The sequence below is a fragment of the Eimeria maxima genome, genomic scaffold, assembly GCF_000499605.1.
Source record: "Eimeria maxima Weybridge genomic scaffold, Emw_scaff392, whole genome shotgun sequence".
Lineage (NCBI taxonomy): Eukaryota > Apicomplexa > Conoidasida > Eucoccidiorida > Eimeriidae > Eimeria > Eimeria maxima.
The window spans coordinates 1-15,259 of NW_013566474.1; the positions used below are offsets into that span (position 1 = coordinate 1).

Here is a 15,259-nt window from a genome sequence, read left to right on the forward strand (position 1 = left end):
CGGGGCGGGCGGGATAGTGGTAAACGTTTACAGTATCCGCACAAACAAACATATTCCATTTCAAGATATATACTGGTGGCACAAAATGCAAATGCGCCGTCATGGCGAGGCATGCAAACTGAAGTAAGCTTGTGCACGTGTGAGCCTTCAACATCAATGCAACGCTAGAGGCGGTCCTCCAAGTTGCGCTGCTGAAACGAAGGTAATACTTACAATACGCATGCACGCACTGCTAAATGATTTCACGAATGGTTGCAATGCTTGTACACAATGTTACTCAGCTATGCAGCAAACTCGTATCTGGCCCAATGCGAGCTCATGACGCACAGCTGTGCGAAGAAACCCCCCGTTTATCTCCTGTTACATGGATGCATGAACAAAACACTTTGCATGCATCACCTTTACTCATGATGCTGCTACCGCTGCCGCTGCCGACGCTGCGCATTCTTACAGGCCTTTCACAACAATCTACGCTCTTGGGCTGTCTCTCCCCTCTCCTCACCCTCATTAATTGGGGAGGCCTGTGTGTCGCTGCTGCCTCAGTCAGTCAATGCTGACCTTCTTCTTGTCTCCAGCCGCCTTCTCGCTCGTTGATATGCGAACAAACAGAACCCCATCCTGCATCGTGGCACTCACGGTATCATCAATCGCATTTGGGGGCAGCTGAAAGCGCCTGCAAAAAAAGCCAAAGTTCCTCTCAGCCACCAAACACTTCATCTGCTCTCCATACACCTCCTTCAAGTTTATCTTTGGCCGATTTCCTGAAGAGAAGCAGCATCACCAGGAGCTAAGCCAGTCTCTACAACCGTGCGTGCAGTTTGTGAAGCAACCGCAACACCTTCGAATTAGGTATCATGCACATGTAAGACGGACAATCACTTTCTTAGACTGTCATTCTGCCCTCAGTCCACACGGAATCCGCGGCGCTGGTTCAGAATGTGAATGTTTGCAACACTGCAACGAATCCGTCAACAGCAGCAGCAGCAAGACACGCTACTGCACATGACGAGGCACCAATTCGGGGACGAAGATAGCAGCACCAGTAGCAGGAGGAGGGATTCCAGCAGCAGAGGCAGCAGCAACTGTCTCTGCTTTGTGCGGCCTATTGTAGCCAATAAAAAGTTAGCTTACCTGAGACACTGAGGCATCTGTTTTCCGTCTCAACGCTGATATCTTCCTTCTTGAACCCCGGCAAGTCAAATCCAAAGACCAGCTGATTTGCTTTCGCATCGAACACAACGTCCACTTGAGGCCTCAAATTAATCTTCTTTGTAGTCTCCGCATCACACGCAACCTCAAACACCGTATTAGGTGCAGCTGTGAACGTGCCCCCTTGGGTAACGGGACACCAGAAACCAGCCTGCGCACAAACAAACCCTAAACAAGAAGCAGTAAAGCCTAGTCTAAATTAAGCGTGGCGGTGGCGTCTACTGCGAAAGTTAACGAACGTTGTAGGTGCCTCCATCCTCAGCTCCTGGTCTCCTCTGGGCTAACGACCATGCTGTGCTATGAGCATTACTCCTAGACCATATGTGGTTCTGGGCGATGTCTGTATTTACTGCCCGTACTGTCCGTCGCAATCGAACACGTGTAAAAGTACGCCGAATCCATGCATATGCGTAAGTCTATTCTTTGCGTGGACGAGTACACGGAGAGATACTTCATTCATGTACCACAAAGAATGGTGCAACTGATCTACATCCGACAACCCCACGTCACTGTCACCTGAAGGGGAGACCCACTAAAAAACCAAACCACGACAACCGCTCCACGTACTGCATGCCCGTGGTGTATTCATAGATTACGACCAGCAGCTGTTGTCGTTCGCAGCTTACAGAGTAAGAGTACGTTGAAGTGGTGGTGGTGGGGCCGGCAGAGATCAGGCGCTGAGGTGCCCGTTCCCTCAAGTACGACTTGACCTCATCCCACGTCGCCTGCAGGCACGTCAAACAAATCTTAAACCTTCAACCAAGGACCGTAAAACTAGACTAACACGTATGATGGTGCATCCGAAATACCTCTCCAGAGTCAATCATTTGCTTCGTCCGGGGGTCGTTGACAAGTTTCTCCCTCGTGGTTTCAATGTATTTTCTCAGCTCTTCGACCGTCCCGTAAGCTTGAGATGTGAAGTCGCGGGTCTCCTGCTGCTGCTGCAACGGACCCAACCCCACAAAAGAAAGAGAGTCGTCCATTGGACACAAAAGAGCCCCCAGTGAAGTAGGAACAACATCTACAAGCGCAGAGTCAGGGTGGGGGCTTACGCTATAAACCCTAAACACAATATTCCCTGCTTTACTGTACGTGTGCAACTGCCCGTCTTCTCCTGCCTGCCCTGTCTAAACACTCCTCTCTACTGACACAATTGCAAAATAAACACGAAATGACTCCATTTTCAGCGGGGAAAACAAACATAAACGCATGAAACCCAGCCTAACTCCTCACCTCAGACATCGCCACACAATTGCAGACGAATGCTAAACACCACGCCTAACAAGCTTTCCTCTTGAAGACGCAAACACTACAAAGGTAAACTTCTTAATCGCAACCAGAAAAATCCGAAAAGATCAACTGGTGAACGTGTTTACCTCTCTTGCTCTTACTGCCATGGCTTCTGCTTCCGTGTACTGAAGGGGAGAGGCGCCTCGTGGCTTGCACACGCAAGAATGCACCCATGCGTCATGCTTCTTCTGCCACCCCTTTTCCATTCCCTTCCATGCTTCACCCACTAAAATGCAAACTGTTTGATTTATGTTTCCATTGCACACAGAAATACAATGCTTCTATGCGACGGCACACTCCAGTGGCTCTCGTGGCCTATGCTTCACACTCAGCCTCTGGCTCCTTGGTTTGGGGAGCGACGGGAAATAAATTGGATTGATATTTCATTTAGCACCTATTCGACGACAGCAAACATTTAACCTTTAACTGCAAGGTTTCAAGCGGGTGATATCTATATTTCTGTATGCTTTCCCACAAATGTGTGTCGCGTGTGCCAGCGGCTCCAGGCTGCTTCCTGCGAATGCACCGTGGGCATTGACGGTCTTCTTACTTATTGGGGTGGGGGGACGTGTAAAGTTAAACTTAAACGTCGGAATCTGCAAATACTAATCTTAATATTCTCATCCTAACCATGTGTGCTATTCCTTTTAGGTCGTCAGCTGACCCCGTACGCTGGAGTTCGCTCGCGCCAACCCAATGGTCACCCACTGGAAGGTTGGGTCGCGTGGGGTGCATGTTCAGTAAAGGAAGAAAAAACCCACAGAAAGCCAGTCATTGCAGAGTCTTATTTCTGGATTTGCCCACGTATTCTGTTTTACTGAATCCTTTGCGTACACGTATGGGAGGATGCGGAGCTCCGTCAGTGCGCAGGGGGTCTGCAGGATGCCTCGCGAGTTGCACTCCACATGGCTAATTTATACTGTATCTCGCTACATGAGCTTAGTGCTGCGTAGCGATTGGGTATGTTTGTCCCCTGGACAAAGCAGAGGACCGGGGGGACGAACTACGTACTCCTAAAATCGGCACCCAAAATGCTGTCGCCGGCAGCAAGAGTGATGAGAGGGGTGCCAAGGGAGACGTTGCTAATATGTTCGTTTACATGTGTATTCTCCTACCATAAGCCGTCAACCTCACGGCACCAATTATGCTTTCCATGTACTGACATACCAGGAGCACCATCCATAACCTAGGAGTCCGCCACTTACCACTCCTAGACAGTCTCCCGCGTTCATATACCTGAAGGCCTAAACTCTAAAGCCTAAACTTGACACCTGATGTTCAGACCGAATTTCCCGCTATGATTCCCACGAGGCTGAGGCAGCCATAACCGAATCCCTAGTCTCTACTCCCTATCCCCTAAACCTTACACCAAATTTTAAGTCCTGAACCCTGAAGTAACATGGGCTTCACACGGCCGTTCAGATACACCTCAGCTTCATTTACAGGGGGAAGTGTTCATCTATACCGGGAGCAACGACTCAGTTGTTGCAGTAGACTGCTTGTACTTCAGTCTTGCGGAGACCCCACACCACAGGAGACCGTCAGTTCGCAGCCGCGTGGGGCTACACAGCTCCCCCCCGTGTCTCCTGTGCGCTTGGCTGCAGCGACAGTCGGGGCTGATGCTCCCCTGTTGGCGGCGCGAGAAGCACTCCTCCTGGAACAGTCAAAACAGAAGCACATACAGACAAATACGAGCTGTGACCTAGTCACTTTTGTAGAAACAGGAGCAACAGCAGCAATAAACACCAATAAATGCAACAGCCGCGAGGAGTGTTACTGCAGGCAGAGTCATGTAAAAGCAGCAGCAGCAGGTTTCAAGAGTTGCTGTACATAGCAACACTAACAGCAGCAAAAAATCTCCTGCGGCGGCAGCAGCAGCACCAAATCACCTGCGTCTAAAGGGGCAGGGAGGGGGAGCCGCAAGGGTTTGGCCTGGAGGAAGATGGGGTCTCCTGTGGTACGCACGCCCGACCCTAGCATTCAGCAGCGCCAAACAATCTTCAAAACAATTCGCATCTATGTCCTCCTGTGTACTTACAGCGGGAACCATCGGCACCGAATCGCCTTGCCGAACCTCTTCATGACCATTTGCACAAGCAGCATTAACGGCTGCGGAGCTGCTGCTGGTTCGAACTGCTGCGGACCCACGGACAGGAGCATGCGATGGCCCTACCGAACAGCTTCGCTGGCCCCTCGGGAGGCCCCTACATTTATCTGTTGGGCCACTGCCTGAGCCAGCTCTTTGAGGTCCCCAAGAAGATAAGACCGTTGGGGACCCCGCTCCTTGCGGCATGGAAGGGGCTCCATGGGGCCCCCACGCAGACGCAGTTGGATGGCGCATATGGGGGTCCGCTGACAGCGCCTCAGGTCGCGAGCTGGGGTGCGAGGCCCATTCTCCTTGTGGGACCCCAGGGAAGAAGACAGGCTTGACCCAAGCTTGCTGAGGCCCTAGAGTACGAGAACGGCCCCTGGCAGCTGCCTCCTCCCATACTGTTGCTGTGACAGCGTCCGCTGTTGCAGCTTCGTTTACACAGCCTCTTTCATACGGCAGATAATATGCCCCGCTGCCTGAAGCCTGGCCCCCTTGGCCATAGGAAGGCAAAGGGATGTTGAGAGGCTTTTCTGGAGGGTACACGGTTCTGCGCTTCTCGCTATCCAGCGCGAAGTCGGCGGCGATGCCGTCACGGGTTCTCTTCACAATATTAACAATTCGCGCAGGCAACGGGGGCACGGGGGGCCGAGGAGTCCAGCAAGTCGCAATGGTGAGGTTTCCGCTGCCGTCCCCACAGGGACCCCAGGGGCCCTTGGAAAATGCTGGGCTCCAAGGTGCAGAGGTGCGGCAAGAGGCTTCAGAGGGCCCCCCGATGCGCCCTTCACAACTGGTAGTGGTGGGAGCAGGAGAATGAAGATCCGGACGATATGATGCTGCACGGTATGCTGCAGGGTTTGAAGGGAGCCCAGCACCCTCTTGACGGTAAGTGGAGACCGGAGAAGCAGCCCGACCTACAGAGGGAATCACTTGGCCGCCTGCAGCAGCTTCACGAGAGGATACGCCTCCTGTTTGAGGATAGCTGGGAGCCCCCAGAGAACCGGGAACCCTCTCGGAAATGCATGCAGAACGTGCTGCAGCAACAGTGGGCCTGGAGACTGACTCAGATATGCTGTTCGATGCATGCAGAGAAGGGGGTTCGCCAACAATAGACGGAAGCCCCCGAGCCCCGGAAGCTCTGTCATCTTCTACTCGTCGTTCAGTTGGCTTCTGCTGCGAGTTCTGCTGCTGCAAGTGCTGCTGCTGCAAGTGCTGCGGCTGCAAGTGCTGCTGCTGCGAGTGCTGCTGGTGCGAGTTCTGGTTCTGCAAGTGCTGCTGGTACAAGTGCTGCTGCTGCGAGTTCTGCTGCTGCAAATGCTGCTGCTGCAAGAGCTGCTGCTGCTGCTGGTGCGATTGCTTGTTCGATTGCTGCTGTTGCTGCTGCAAGTTCTGCTGCTGTTGCTGCTCCTGAATTTGCTGCTGGTGGTGCTGCTTTTGCTGCTGCTGGGGCACTCGCTGCTGCGCATGCTGCTGCTCATGAGGGCTCGGTTGTGGGCCGATCGTTGCACTAGTACCACGGCCCTGCAGGATGGCCCCCGTGACGGCGGGGGGGGTGAGATCATTTTGTGGTGCTGCAGTTATTGGTACAGCAGCACGTGTTGCAAAAAGTGCTGCTGCTGCAGCAGGTGATGCCACGGGCTGCGCGCTGCTCCGGGGAATCTCCTTCTGACTGTCTATTCCATCAGAATCTCCTCTTTCTGTAGGTGCCGAGGATCTCACAGTGGACGGTGGCCCCCCTGAGGAGCTGCTCCTGTCGCTGCTGCCGCCACATAGCACTGCCTGGCCCTTGAACTGCAGCTCATAGGGTTTTGGGGGCACCAAGGGGGCCCCAGCGCCCCTTGCAATCGAGGGGACAAAGATGGGGGCCCTGAAGTGCCCAGGAAAGCCGAGAGGTTGGGGTGTATATACAGCGTGGGGCAAAGGCATCCCATGTGGGATTGCACGTGCAGTTTGTCGTCTATGAGCAGCTTGAAACGTAGGTACAGTTTGAGGCGGGCGTGCTGCATGCGCTGCTGGATGGGGGCCCCTCGCTGGCTCAAGAGAGCCCTTACCGGCCTCTCGTGCTGGTGTTCTGCTCTGACTAGCAGTGGGGCCTTTCGCCCTTTCCTTTCCGCGATGAGCCACAGCCGGAACCGAAGCAGAGGCAGGGGAACGTCCCCTCCGCGTCCATGGCCTCAATGAACTCTGGAGCAGCAGGTCGCTCTTGCTGTCTGCAGGCCTGCATCGCCACGTTGGTTCCTCCGGCAGGCAGAAGCTGTTGCCTTCGTCTTCTCCTGTTACTGCTCCTGTTGCTTTTGCACCCGCTGCTGCAACTCGGGCTGCAGCTGTACCAGAACGAGAGGCAGGGACCTCCCAGGAGGCCCCCCCTTTCCCAGCTCGAAAGTGCGGCAACCGGCGATCGGCTTCAGTCAACTGAGGGATTTTGGGGGGCTCCCTGGAGAGGCCTGCCACTTGAGCATCCCGAGCTGTCTGCTGGTGTTCAGCGGCCCGCTGTTGCATGCAGGCGGCGGGACGGTCCTTGCTCCGGGTCACCTTTCGCACTGAGGTGGCTGGGGGGTCCCAAGGACTCGGAGGGAAGGCGCATGGCATTTGAATAACCTGCGTGCATCCGTGTTGAGGGCTGGGGGCTCCCTGATGAGCTGAAGGGCCCCAGCAGGGAGAAGCAACATTGGAAGGAGACAGTGGCACGTGGGCATGCACGCAGTAAAGGTTGGGTGCAGGGACCCCACCTTCCCATATCGCACTTCCAGGGCCCTGTGGGGACCCCCAGTCTGGAGTTTGCACACTTTGCCTGCTGTGATGCTGTGGGGGGCCAATGACTCGAGTGTTCGGCCGCCCCTCAGAAGAACCCTCACGGGAGTTTCTGTAGCCAGCAGGCTGGCATGGGGCCACTTCTCTCTCACTGTTGCTGCAGTGAATGGGAGGTGAAGGGCAGGGATCCCGTTTAGGGGTAGGAGATCTGCGGAACCGAGGGGCCCCCCAAGGTTTCTCCGTTGGACTGTCCTGTATAAGGCTTAACACTTCGCTCTGCTCACAACAATAGCAGCAACCAGGCTCTAATCGCTGTTTACACACGAAGGGTGTCCTCTAATAATAAAATATCTAAAGGATGCAACATTAAATTCTTTAGGCGGTGTAAAAGGACATGCAGATTAATTACAAATGTTGCTCTTCGATGTTTTTCCTGGATTTTGGGGGGGAGTGGGGGGGTGGGGAACAGAGAGGCCAAGAGTGCACGTTGCATGCATTGCTTACACGTTGCCAGCATTTCTTGCCGGTGTGCTTAGAGCTTTAGAGGTCCGACTCACCCGAAGTGCAGTGGCATCTCTCAAGAGTTTCGTCCTGCCTTCTTCTGGAAGCCCCTGTTGGCTGCAGCCCTTGCTACTGTCCTTCCCACCATTAGGCGAGCTACTGCTGCTGCTGCTTGTGTGGGGGCCTGTTGATGTTGAGGGGAGGTGGCCTTTGGAAGCCACCTGGAGGGGATTATTTCCGTTCCCGTCTCCCTTTGTGCTGAAGCGTGGGGTGAACAGGTTCGCGTTTGCCCGGCGGTTTTCGTGGTCAATTTCTTCAATGCAGTGTACGACCAGCTGCTGCTGCTGTTGCTGCTGCGGCCTTTCTGGGGAAGCCCTCTTGGGTGACCCTTGCGCGAGAGGAGGCGACGCCTTCAGTCTCAGCTGGACTTTGAAGAAGAGCCTTTGGTGCTCCCCCTCAGCGTCTCCTTCCTGTGTTGCTTCGGACTCTAAAGAGAGAGGAGTTGCAGGGGGGGAGACACCTTGGCGTTCCATTGCATAGTTGTCTGGAACACTAAGAGGGGACGGGGGACCCGCAGCAGGCAGCTGCCCCCAGGCGGCGCCCTCCAACTCCTCTTCCAGTGCACCGACTCCTAACTGGTTAGCACATGACTCTGCAGGCTGCCTACACCCATTTCCAGGGAACCCACCTGCTGCTGCTGCTGTTGCAACTGCTGCTGCTGCTGTCTCTGCTGCAGCAAGGGCCATACAATTCATAGGGGTGGAGCTTCCGCTCTGATGGGGGAGGAATTCCAGGGCAGGATCGTCGGGGCACCTCGGCGCTTCCCTCTGAAGACTTTCTTTATGTCGCCTCTGCTGGGGGAGCCCTTGCTCAGTGCCCGTCTCACCGTCGCTCGGGGGTCCCGTTGCTCCACTTGCTTGTGGTGTATGTTCGCCAGGAGAGGATCCCTCCTGATGTTCGTTGCTAAATAGACGGCGAATAGCTGCGGAACCGAACCCTTGTGGAGGATACGGGGGCCCCCCTTCAGTGTAGTTGGGCCTTTCACCAGGGTAGTGGGGAACCTCACCCGCGTAGGGGGATTCCTCTTCATCTTCTCCGAAGTGGAGGGCCGTGAGGTTAATGGGGTCATCCCTGGCTTCTTTTGCTGCCGCTGGTTTTGCAGATGCCCAGAGGTGTATAGGCACCTCGGCAATCGGCGTGAACTGCACGGGTTTGTCTTTTGTTTTGAGGGAGATCGGTGGAACATTAGGGGGTGTAGGGCTAGCTTTGCGGGTCTTGGGGGCCTTCGGGGGCCCCACAGGAAGCATTTTAAGCTGGCACGGATCTTCCATAGGAGCTTCTTCAGCCAGAGCAAGACTAAACAAGTTGTTGTTGCCTTGCAGAAGCTCCAGCATGCGGCACAGGCGAACAACCCGAGATCCCTCGAGCAGTCGCCAGTCTCCCTCCCCCCCCACAAGAATCTGCATATCCAACACCAAAGCATAGACAATAAACCCTCAATTCAGCAGATCCTACGCCCGAAATCCTCCTTGTGCAACTAATCCGAGACATTCCGCATCCACCCCAAACCCGAAGGTGCACATCCCAAGCGGCCAACCGCAACCCGCATGCCCTAAAACCTAATTCATAGACCCTAAACCCTACTGCCTCAAAAATACTTGCCTTGTCCTGGAGTTGCTTGAGCTTTTCTCTCCTTTCTCCGACATCCCGTAGCCTCTCTTCCGTTGTTGGGAGCCACCATTCGTTTTGCCTCTTTAGGCGCAGGAGCTGCTGGTGTCTCCTTAACAATGAGACACCAAGAAAAAGGGCTTCTGTCTCCCGTAGCACCAAGCGGTGCAGCAGGAACAGCCGAGATCTGAAACAGGCAGAAACGCGTTATGGGGTACTCGAGTTTAGTGTTTGGGTTTGCTTCAGCGAGCCAGCCCGGGAGTGCAGACGCATACATCACAATACAGACACCTCACCGGGGCCTCCTTCAATGCGTGACCCCTCAAGGAGGAAAACAGAAGAAACATTTCAGCAGCAACAGCAGCAGCAGCAACAGTAGTAGTAGCAGGAGTTGTAGGACTAGTAGAAGCAGCAGCAAAAGCTCAAGGACGGCAAGAGTATGTGTGCGCGACTCTTTGTGCGCATACTTCTGCGGCTGGATGAATTGTCTCTGGACATTTCTGCATATGTTGGACACAGCATTGGCTAGGCGCAAGACAGCGAGAGACGGAGGGAGTGCCTCAGGACAGGGGCTAAGGGGCGTCAGCAGCAGCAGAGCGCTTGGCCCCTCAACACAACTTCGTAGGAGACTTGTCGCTGCAGATGATCCCCAATCAAAGGAATCTAAATATTCAGGGGATTCCGACAGTCGCAGCAGACACTCTGTCAAATAAAATAAGCTTCTGTTTACTGCTCTGCCTGATATCAGCAAACAAAATGAGCACACAACACAGCAAGTCTCTCGCAACCCGCCTCCCGGGCCCCTGCTGCTCCTGTTGCTGCTGGTAGGGGTCCTGCTGCTGGACATGTAAATGCTGCTGCTGTGCACATGCCGCTGCTGCAGGTGCTGCTCCATATGCTGCTTCTGTGAAGCGCAGGATGGAGACAAAAGCAACAAGAGTGAATTATCCAGGCAGACGGACCTGAGGGCTGGTGAAGGAGTGTCTCTACTCCCGCTGCCTCGAAGAAGGTAATATCTGCCTTCAGAACTGTAACTGCATTCTTTGGATCTGCAGTCTTTGTGTGTCTATTTTCGTCTACTTGCATTGTCCCCGTCGATTTCCCGTCTGCTGTAGCTGCTTCTGTTGCAGGGGAGTGCTGTGGGCAAATGAGGCAATATGCGCGCTCCACAGAGAGTCTGAGGAGAAAGTTCGCCCCCTCGCTGCCCAAAGCAAGGTCTCTCGCCTTCTTGAAGGCAGCAGCTCTGGAAAAAGAACCAAACAGAGGTAAACAATAAGGCGTTCACAAATAGATGGACAAAAGAATGAAACAAAATCATATTCTACAAACCGTATAAATAAACATAAAACAGATTCGACACGGCAAAAACAAACAAGAACAAAAACCTAATCCATAAACGAATAACAGATAAATGAAATGCATAAATCAGTATATATTTGTTTTATATTTACTCTTTTAGAGGGTTTAGGGTCTGGGATTCCATCCAGTTTACCTGGCCACGACCTGCACAGCTTCTTCCAATGTAGCGACATCAACTTGTCTGAAGAGCCCATGCCCTTCTCTTGAATTTCCATGCGCCAGTGAGGCCCTCAGATCCACAGGCGGAAGCCGCTGTCCTGGCCAATAAAGCCCCTCGCAGCCGCCCAACAGATCCCCTACTTCTTCCCCCCGAATCTCTACACTCGAAATACAGACACTAAACTCGCAACCCAGTACCCCCGCCTCCGCGCAGGGGCATTTACAAGAACCTTTGGGTTGTAAATCAGAGGAGCCCCCGACGGGACCCCCAGAAAGCTTCGTAGAAGTCCCCTCAGAGGGGCCTGGAGAATACTCCCTTGAAGTACCGCCAAAAGGGTTCGTAGAGTGTCCACCGGGGGAGTGTTCCAAGGGCGCTTTATGGGGGCCCTCAGAATACGGTTTGGTGGCCCCCACGGGGGGCCCTGCCCACGGCAGGTTTGCAATGGCAGAAGGTACGGGTTTTGCAGAGGCAGACACGGAATTGTTGTAAGAGGCAATGTGGGAAAAGAGATCGGAAAGAGCAGAAAATATCAATCCTGGGGATTGAAGAGACCCAAAGAGAGAATGCGATTTCCCGCTGCCAGAAGTCCCGTAAGCGATTACCAAACTGCTAATCCCCTAAAAGAAGAGCCAGACAAGCAATAGCAACAACAAGAACAGCAGCAGGAGCACCAGACACTGTAGCAGCGACAATGTACTGTTTGTCTGGAGGGCCAGGGATGAATTGCGCGCGGGGTAGGGGCGCCTGCAGGGCTACGAGCCCAACTGTCAAGGGCGTAAGGTTTAGGGATTGAGACCCACTTCCGTAGATGAGAGGACAAGAGGCTGGAGGGTATTGACATAAAGTGCAGTATTTCCCGTATTTGCATCGAAAACCCTAAAGGCAAACAACCAAGTGCTGATTGAGTATTCTTAACTACAGCATGTGAACATGCATGTATAAAAGCAAAGATGTACACAGAGATCAATAAGCGGGGTTTGTGCACTCACTGGCCTCCCGTAGCGGCGTTTATTTGTTTATATATACCCTTGTATGAGTACTAGATAAATGCAAATAACCTAGAGGGGCCTATAAAGGCAAGCAGGAAGCGCCTTCTGCCAGTGTTTTGAGGAGTGCTGGGATGAGGGTCTGGGGTTTAGGGTTTGTCCTCACTTGCCACTGACGCGAAAGGAAGCAGATGGATCTGAGGGGGGTCTATCTGGAGATTGTGCTGTTTGGGTTTCTGCTGCATCTGGCAACTCGACTGAAATAGAATTCTCTGAGTCAACAGAATAGAGAGGGCCCCCGACAGATGCAGCTGTAGATACATTGGGGGGGCGCAAGCGAACATAAACCTGGGCGGGGACAGGAAATACTGAAGGGGCTGAGCCAGACATCGTAGATGGTGCTGCAGATACTCATGATACTGCTGCTGCTGCTCCTGCTCAAGGTTCTCCTCCTGCTGCGGTTGCGGTCGTTGCAAAAAGGGAGGAGAGATGATGCTGATGCTGTTGCTGACGACAATTCCGTCGATACTGGTGCTCTGGCTGCTAAATGGGGTGCTGAGAAGCCGCAAGAGTTGAAACAAATTCAAAGGTTATTAATAAATATTAAATAAGTGAACGGTAATTTAAACACTTAAATGCAGGCATAGTGCAGCAAAGGACAGAACTGCGAACTGCTCAAAGACCGCCGCGGGCCTCAGCTGAAGTGCACGGGCACTGCAATGGGCTCTCCTCTGGCTCCCTGTCGAGTGAATTCGTCATAAATCACACTATGAAGAATAGTTAATATTCAATATGGAGATTTTAGGCCACACTTGTAGTCGGATGGGCAACAAGTGTCTCAGTCCACAGACCATGGGGCTCTAGCCAACCCGCGGCAGGCCTCGTTGACGACGAGGGGCCCAGGCACACCCGCTCTTTGAGGGGGGAGACTTTTAAGAAACCGGCTGTTTAAATCCTTATTAACTGGAGGACGGTATTTTATGGTTCCTATATTAGTTAAGAGGAATGCACCTAGGTTGCGCCTGCTTTAGATACACGTAGTGTCAGCTGGGTGACTAGGGTACATCAGCTGCAGGCGTAGGACCAGCAGTAGCAGCCGCTGAGAACAAGTTCAGTATTGCTAGGACGGAATGTCCCCAATACATGCCAGATACAATTAATTTACTTTACATTGCTATTGGCTTGATGCAGTTGTTCCTCGGGTTCTCCTCGTCAAGTGTGTGTACACGAAAACATCCCGCCCGCTGGTCCTGTAGCTGGTCTGTCCATCTTAGTATTTTCCTCCTAAAAATTCAGAAATTCACATATGTATTAAAACTTATGCAGATTTTAGTGAGCAAAGCCGACAAGTTAATTTCCACTGATATGGAGATTTCGCTCCCCGCCAAAGCGAAATTCCCCCCATTGACTGCGTACAACGGACCACTTGATAAAACGAAGCTTTGTTTTGTCTAGTGGAAAATTTTCCAATACGTCCCTCGTATGTGGGTAGAAACGGCTGTTCTACATGGGGTTGGCAACTGAGCTTCAAGCGTTTACATGTTTCCTAGTAGTAATTGTCACTAGTGTAGTACTGCCGATCTAGTTGACAGTGTTGCGATAGGCAGCAATTTAAATTTGTGGCAGCGACAAGCAGCGCATGAAGTAAAAAGCAACCGGATTGGAATAGTGATTGCTCTAAGCACTACAAGAGCGGTACGCTTTTGCAACAGGTGTTTGGAACAGTGCCTCTTGCTTCTGCCCTCAAGTCGGGACCTTTGTTTTTGTTTACTTTACGGTCTACCTTCGCTCGTTTTCATCTATTACACGTTTCTGACTGCGAACTACTTTGTTGGTCTTTTTATATCTCTGAGTTCGCAGCCCTGAAAAAAAAAGACAAGCAGCAATTAACAGGGAGCACAGTTGTTAGTAGCACTTCCGTTTTATTGTTTGCTTCTTATTGGTTCGTTGCAAGTCGACGGTTCGAAATACCGCCGAAAGTTCATTGATTGCCTGCTTCAACGATTGAGCGGCTTCCGCATGAAGAGACCTAGTCCGCCGGCAGTCAATTTTTCTTCTACCTTTTGCTTAAATATTTTTCAAAGGTATCTATTTACTGGAAATGAATGATACTTCGCTGGCTTTTTTTTCGCTTTTTTTAGAAGCACGCCTTGTGTCAAATTATGTCAGGCTGAACTGCAAATTTATTGGTGGTTGCATTTTGCCCTCACTTACTGTTTTTGGTTATTTTCAAGCTGTGAGCGTTTCAACGATAGTTGTTTGCTTCCTTATTGTTTTGGCATCGGTCTACTCTTTCTCAGTCAAGTTAACCGTATTTTTGAACGCTACGTTCACATATGATTTCTTTTGGAATGGCTAGGCTACTTACAACAGCCTCGATCGCTAAAATCTAAGCCCTTACTACACTGCTGAGTGCCAAGTTTCACTGAGTGTCATGCCCGAGTAAGCCCCTTATGTGTAATGAGTATTATATACAGTGGAGATTAGAGAAAAAGCAACTGGGAGAAAGCCGCCTGCAGACATTTACCCCGCCCTGCTGAGGCAGCTGCTTCAAGAGCTTCTGATTCTGCTACACCTGTTGGTTAGGGACTTGTTTTCCCATTACAGGAGGAAGGAAAAGAAATATTGTGAGCAAAAACACTTGTTCAGCCACCTCCAGTGTCAAGAGCTACTCGGCAGGACGGGAAATCAAGGAGAGGAGAACACGGCGAATGTGTGCAAGTAGGTACAGAAACGGAGGCAACAGAACAGATAGCTGGATAAATTTTCTGAACTTGGGCTCGCACTTTCTGAGCTCTGGGCAATGCCCTTTCTGGCGGGACATGTGGTTGACTGGTGGGCGAAGGGAAAGGTCAGCGAAATTCCGACAAATATTCCACCAAAATGCAATTTTGCATTTACAGTTTGATGCAAGCACAAAATAATGCACGGGTAATGCCTCTGCAGCAAGTTTCGCGTACTGCAGAACCGTTCACCTTCCCGCGACCAGTGGTGCGTCAGCTGGAGCGTGCAACGCGTTCATTGTTCAAGAAGGGCAAAAACCATAAACTCCGAAGTATGTTTGTGTTATGATCTCTTGTGATGGAATGTATGCCGGAAAAGGGGGTTTTCGATTTAAAGAAATCTACAATACACCTCTTGCCACTACTCTACAGGCCGCGTTCGTTGCTCGGTTACCTCAGCGTTAATCCCGTCTAGTACATATATACTTTTAGCATGAGGGAACAGTTCGTCCAGTCTAATTCA

The 15,259-nt window shown here is 52.1% G+C and overlaps 2 protein-coding genes across 2 annotated transcripts; both read right to left on the bottom strand.

Moving 5' to 3' along the window:
* Positions 1–543: 543 nt before the first annotated feature.
* On the bottom strand, positions 544–2,705 carry EMWEY_00031210 (Hsp20/alpha crystallin domain-containing protein, putative; the record flags this gene model as incomplete). The annotated part of the gene is made up of 5 exons (XM_013481700.1): positions 544–761; positions 1,132–1,360; positions 1,836–1,934; positions 2,019–2,150; positions 2,601–2,705. 5 exons carry the CDS (start codon positions 2,703–2,705, stop codon positions 544–546), a joined length of 783 nt encoding a protein of 260 aa, XP_013337154.1.
* A 1,300-nt stretch (positions 2,706–4,005) lies between these two features.
* EMWEY_00031220 (kinesin motor domain-containing protein, putative) lies at positions 4,006–12,403 on the bottom strand (the record flags this gene model as incomplete). Its single annotated transcript, XM_013481701.1, has 9 exons — positions 4,006–4,153; positions 4,389–7,615; positions 7,897–9,300; positions 9,485–9,695; positions 9,976–10,246; positions 10,471–10,751; positions 11,001–11,644; positions 11,828–11,903; positions 12,180–12,403. 9 exons carry the CDS (start codon positions 12,401–12,403, stop codon positions 4,006–4,008), a joined length of 6,486 nt encoding a protein of 2,161 aa, XP_013337155.1.
* Positions 12,404–15,259: the final 2,856 nt, after the last annotated feature.